The sequence below is a fragment of the Pholcus phalangioides genome, unplaced genomic scaffold (assembly GCF_987345545.1).
Source record: "Pholcus phalangioides strain wild (caught in Gottingen) unplaced genomic scaffold, Ppha-v1.0 ptg000015l_1, whole genome shotgun sequence".
NCBI lineage: Eukaryota > Metazoa > Arthropoda > Arachnida > Araneae > Pholcidae > Pholcus > Pholcus phalangioides.
In genome coordinates this window covers 57,773,162-57,779,570 of record NW_028301608.1, presented here as the reverse complement: position 1 = coordinate 57,779,570, position 6,409 = coordinate 57,773,162, and the positions used below count along the sequence as shown (strand labels likewise).

The window sequence follows — 6,409 nt, the reverse complement described above, 5'->3', positions numbered from 1 at the left end:
AAAAGACAGAAAAAAAAATTTATTTTGTCACAAGTATACATATGTCACATTTCTCGAAAAATGCCTTAGCAAATGCCTTTCTTGCAGTTTCAGAGCTGGTAGTTTTGCGGGCTACTTTTTATAGCACGTGCAAGTAAGTTTCAAACTACCTCCACAATAACCTCCACGACGCCCAATGCTCCGGCAGTGGCGATGACATTGCATTTGATTGAAAGGACAACCAAAACCAGCTTCTGCAAACTCTGTAGCTGAGAATATAAATCATAAAATATTTATTTTGTGAAACTCACATTAATAGAATTCATATTCATTCATTCATTGTGCAAATTATAACAGAATTGCAGAAAAAACTAATGATATTTCTTATTTTGATTCTAATACAACGCTTCTGAACCTATGGTTGAGTCTGACCAGAGGTGTCAGCGACGATGGGATAGGGTGTCCGCAGCCGGACTTGATAATTCGATTCCAACTGAATGAAATATTATTCAATTGTTGTAATTGATATCACTTACATCCATGTAAGTTCAAATAAAAATTGTATCTTCATACTTAGGTTTGCCATACCTCATCAAGGAAAATGCGAAAAATTGCGATCTAGAATAAGGTTTTGCGATCTTAAATCTTAACATCACAGATTGCAGTCAAAAGATGTAATTTATGACAAATTCGCTAATTACTGAAAAAAAAACTCGGGTGAAGAATGGGGAAGTAAAAACAGCTGCCAGAAATCACAGTAAACGAAAATATATTTGCTGAAAAAAAACATTCAAATGAATAGGTGACCATATTTCATTGAGAAAAATAAGGGATCTAGGATCTTGAATATACAGTAAAACATGGAACGTCACCAATTGTCATCAAAAATGTTGCCATAAGTCAGCAAAATCACTAATTGTAGCTAAAACAGCTGAAAAATAGAGGCACAAAATGTTGAACCTGACACATACGTACAATTAATATTTGTATTTATAGCCATAATTATCATGATGATTATGAAAACGCTGTTTATTCATGGTTTTAGTAAGCATTATAAATTTAAATAAGCATTGTTGACAAAACTGGTGATTCTCAAACGCATAAAAAAAATCAGAAAACAGGACTGTCCCGTACTACAGGACACGGATAGTGCGTCGATTTTTTTTTCAGGCACTTTACTGGTCCTTGGATTTGGAAGGTTGAGAAACGCTGCCTTAATTTCATTTGTTTTTTCTGAAAATTTCAGAGTTCAATAAATAAGCACATTTTTCTCCCCTACATAGCGCTGAATTTTCTCATCTACGAGTAAGGCGCATGCATTTTTGAATTTCACTCAAAATATAAAATTAACACTATGAGAACGTACGTTGAAAGAAATCGATTAGTTTCGATTCTTAATGAACATAATTGCCGTATTTATCAACACCAGCTCGATTTTCATCCTATTTTGAAATTTCATTCGTTCATATTTCCTAACTTGTCCATTACGTACCAAAGAGAACGTGAAGATTTTATCAATTCGAAAAACCGGAAATAATAACAGTAACAATTGCTCAGTAAGGGAGAAGATACTCAAAAGAACAAGCATTTTTATGAATTGAGTATTGAATTTTATATGTCTTTTTTTATATTTTTTATCTAAAATTACCAAAAAAGTGAAATTAGAAACGTTGATGGAAATTTGTCGATCCTTCATTTTAAGTCAATACGCATTATCTAAGAAATCCAATAATGATTATTGACTAATATTGGAACTCAGGGACAATGAATCGATGCGAAACAAAAAGTAAGTTTTGAATTGATATATTGAATTGGAATTTCCTCTCCTTTTTTTATTTAATTATTTAATTTCTTTAAACTAACTTCGAACTTTATTCATAAAATATTTTAACTCGATACTTACAGCAGAGTCTCGATAATCCGAGGTGAACAGGACCGAAACTACCTCGGATTACTGGAAACTCAGATTATCCGAAAAATAATTTCAAACATATTTCGGGGAGAACCTCCCACATTTATTTTATGTGAAATAAACTATATGCAGTGAAACCTGGATATAACAACTGTCTGCGGAGCAAGGAAAAATATCGTTGTAGAGGGATTACATCGAGAAGCAAATTGTCATGTTTTGCTATCAAACGCGTATGCTGTTGTTGAGATATTTTAAATTAAACTGCGTTGTTAGTAAAATCTGAGAATGCACTTATATCGTATTGTACTTATGTTCCTTAGTTGAAATCCCGTTTTCAAGTACATAGGCCCGCTATACATCCCGTATGGTTGCGCGGTATGTATGGTATACGGTTATTGGTAACACTCTGTTTTTCTTTCCTATACGATTGGCTAAGAAATCGTTAATTGTTCCAATTTCTTTTTAATTCTAAAACGGGACTTTTTTTTGCCTTTAAGCTAAAGTCTTGCATTTTTCATGGGAACTTTCTAATGCATGCCATGAAATTACGACACTTTTCAATGTATAATACGTTTTATAGATCCCAAAAGAGAAAAACCTCTCGGATAAAATAAATTTGAATCCGGTCAACTGAAAGAAACTGATCAAGAACCAAAAAAGGAAAATGGTTATTTTCCCGCGTCATATTTTTATATTCACTATAAGAAGGCCATTGTAAAAACAACTCAGCGCGTACATGGATCACGGCGAATACTACGGACCGCTTGGGAAGTTAAGTACGGAAATATTCGTCAATAAGAGAGGGAGAGGAGAACACCTTCTAGCCCTTCTACATGGTTTTGCTGGTTAATAACGATAACTCACAGGGGAGAAAGTAAGTTTGTTTATACCTTAGCTTCAGAGGATGCGCAAAACAAAAATAAATGGAAGAAAAATGATAACATTATCCGAAGTCCCCATAACAAAATAGAATTTTTCCCATGTTATGATATCGGTCCGTTCCATTTTTTGGAACAGTAATTGCAATACCCAAATGAAACATCATCCGTGATTTCGATCAGCGGCAAGATTGTATAAGGCTAGTCACCTACTGAAAGCTACTGCGAGTGAGAACAAGTCACGTGCGTTAGCTCTGTTACGGTAGTCTTGCTCATAAACGCGACTGTTACCACTCTTAGTAACTTCCAGTGGATGACCACCTTTACATGACGATCAGTCACTCTTTAACATTCACTCAAACTCACTCTGTCAGTCACTCATCTAAAATGTGTCTACGATGAACTGATATCACTATTTTGTAGTAGAAATTTTATAAGATATGAAGAATTACCGAATGTACAGAACAGCAGGCCAACCAAAAGAAGAGCGAATGCAACTTTCATTACGATGATTCTTTATCACGAGCTGATTGAATGAAAAATATGATGATATCAAAACATACAGTAAAATAAATACCAAAAGTTATTTGTTAAAGCAAGTACAATAATAATAGATTTTTGCTATTTTTTGTTTCAAACCACGAGTAACGACAATTAAGTTTTCAGTATTCTTGACTTGTTTTTCAATGAAATAAACTGAATTTGACAGCTTCAAGTTTTGTTCATTATAAACACAGGAATAATGAGTATTTCCTGAATTAAAATACATTTTCCACCATAGTTCTCACCATAAGCTGCAGAGGATCCAGAAAAGATTAACATCTTAAGGTCGCATGTTAGTTTCTCTATATGTAATAAGTTTACCTGAGGCACTCTGAAGCTCTCGCCTATGGGAGCATTTGCTGTCTCTCTACCTTAGTTACATCCCCTGATTTTCACAACATACGTATATGAACATTTTTCATCTCGTGGAAATAAGAGCACGTCTCTATCAACAATGTTGGAATTTTTCGAAAAATAAATTTATCATATCAGTTCTCAAAGTCGTTTGAAAACGAGTCACAAAGAAATAAACTGCTAGTTACTTTTCATTACGATATTTACTGAAACTTATATCGTATTCTTCCATATTAGATGGCATGCCTTTAAAAATATGGGAAACGAGCTTTTTGGATGTTGTAGGCTGGCCCATTCATTGTACGCCGGGTAAAGCGATGTTCGATAAGGATCACATGTACATCCATATGACCGTTATTAATGTACAACCTCTGACAATAAAGTTCGGTGAATAGTCCTGTAACATTAACGTAGATGAAATGTTAACGAAAGTTACCTTAATGTCCTTCGAAATAGTCACCTCCCATTACTATTGCACCGCTGAGATCTCCTATACATATCCTGGAAACTTTGCAAGAAGTCTTCTTTTAGGATGGAGTTCAAAAGCCTCGTCACGTTTCGTTGGATGTCAGGAATATCGTCAAATCTCTTTCCTTTCAAAGCGAGTTTGAGTCGTGGGAATAGGAAGAAGTCTGGAGGATTGAGATCTGGCGAGTATGGTGGATGTTCAATTTGCACCACCCCCTTTTTATCCAGGAACTGTTTGACGACATTGGCTGTGTGAGGGCGAGCATTGTCGTGAACAAGAAACCATGAACCCTGTTGTGCGTACTGAGGTCGTACCCTGCGTAGACGTTTCATGAAACGGGTCAAAATTTCAATGTACCTCGCAGCATTCATCGTCGTTCCCTCACGTAGAAATTCCTTGTGGATAATGCTTTGACTATCAAAAAAGGTGATTAGCATCGTTTTGATGCGTGATTTTTCTGCTGTGACCTTTCTCCGACGAGTTGATGCAGGAGAACGCCATTCCATGGTTTGCCGTTTCATTTCAGGGTCGTACCTGAGACACCAGGACTCATCCTCAGTGATCTTTTATTCGTTCATTTTCCTGTTCTCAGTTAAGAACCAACGCACTAAACAAGCACTTTGTAAAACAAGTCTTTCACGGAACACAAACGACACTCAACTGAACAACGGTGGCGGCAAATGGTCAACACCTGCCGCTACGCATGTGCAGCGTTTTGCTTCACCAGTGTTGCCAGATCGGCCGTTCTGACTTCATTCACCGAACTTTATTGTCAGAGGTTGTATATTAAATACTGAATACATAAGTAAATCGGAAAAAAATATGCATATAATTATTTTCACTGTACACTGTAGCGAACGTGTTTTGTCCAGGGATTTGATAATGCTAATGAAAATTAAGAGTTTACAGATGACTAATCTGATTACCTCCAGTTAGAAATTCAGTTAGACTACCGTGTTTTGCGCGTATTTTTTTGCATGATCAGAGATTGAAATAAATATGATTACAATACCATGTGGTGTGATTCTTTAATTATTTGTTCTGTTTGTTCATATATCAAAAACATGATAAAAAAAAAACTCCGCTCTCTACCAGTTTTTCTCATTTAGGTCATATAATTCACCAGAACGAAATGTGCTTGGATATCTGATCTTTGCAATACTGTATAATAAAACTTATAATAGCAAAAGCAAACGTGAAATTTGAAATATCTCTAACTTAGTAAAATACGAAAGATCATTAACTTTCAGAGAAGAGACAAGCTTAAAATCTGTAAATTTTTGATAGATTCTTTTATTCCAGATAGTTAGTAATTTTCCGTAATCTATGACTAAAATCCCAAAAAATAGGGATACTCTCTGCATGCTGGTAACAGGTCACTGTTTCCTGGCGTGGCATCTAATACGGGGCAATACAGCATGTTAAAAATATAAATATACTAAATTTCATATCAGATTCTTTGAATTTCCGTTAAATGTCGAGAATACTTGTAATCTTTCAGTATATGGTTACTTATCCCACTCTAATAAAATAATAGCATAAATCAATATTCCCCAACTATTTTTGATGATGCGCGGACCCCCCCCCCTCCCCGCCAATAATAAATGTCAATTTTTCTCGGAATTCCCCCCTCCACTGCAGCGAAGGTCAATTTGGAGCAACCCCCTCCATAAAATCGATGTATATACTGTAGTTTGTGTAATTTTCATTTAAAAAATTGATGTAATGAATTATAATTTAAGAAAACTAGATGTATCATTCATACAATGGTAGGGAGTGAAAATGGTACCGCTGACCCCTTACAATTTATATATTCCTTATACGTTACACTCGAGGACCCCAAGGGGTCCGCGAACAACGAGTTGGGAAACACTTTTATAAATAATAACACATAATCTATCTACATTTGTATACCTCCAGAAAAATGATGATAATCGTAGTTTAACAATAACAAATAATTAGTGAAAAGACACCTATATTAAAGATTCGTAAAATATTTTTAAACTATTTTAAGTATAATAAAGCAGAAAAATATTTTCGAACATACCCGAGACGGAAAACGATTGGTAAAAACTTACTTTGTGTGATGTTTTATCGTGATTAATAATGAATACGAGTATATATACACATGTCTAAACAGTAGTCGTATACGAAACCTATTGCTTAACTATTAGGAAAGCCTCAAGTTATCGTAGTTTCGTTTTTTGAGATAACCCGCTTGTTTATTTCCCCAGAATTGCTTCTTCCGTTTTCATTTCCGCTTGCTTTCCGCCA

At 35.1% G+C, this 6,409-nt stretch overlaps 1 protein-coding gene across 2 annotated transcripts; it reads right to left on the bottom strand.

Moving 5' to 3' along the window:
- Window positions 1-6,409, bottom strand: LOC149076293 (defensin-1-like). 2 transcript variants are annotated; one of them, XM_089243852.1, is made up of 3 exons: window positions 6,214-6,409; window positions 3,222-3,295; window positions 1-248 (listed from the first exon to the last, which is right to left on the bottom strand). In XM_089243852.1, the coding sequence occupies exons 2-3, from the start codon at window positions 3,271-3,273 to the stop codon at window positions 112-114; spliced, it is 189 nt and encodes a 62-aa protein (XP_089099978.1). In that variant the 5' UTR covers window positions 3,274-3,295; window positions 6,214-6,409; the 3' UTR covers window positions 1-111. The 2 variants fall into 2 exon arrangements, with proteins under 2 accessions (XP_089099978.1, XP_089099975.1); XM_089243849.1 differs by having other exon boundaries at window positions 6,183-6,405.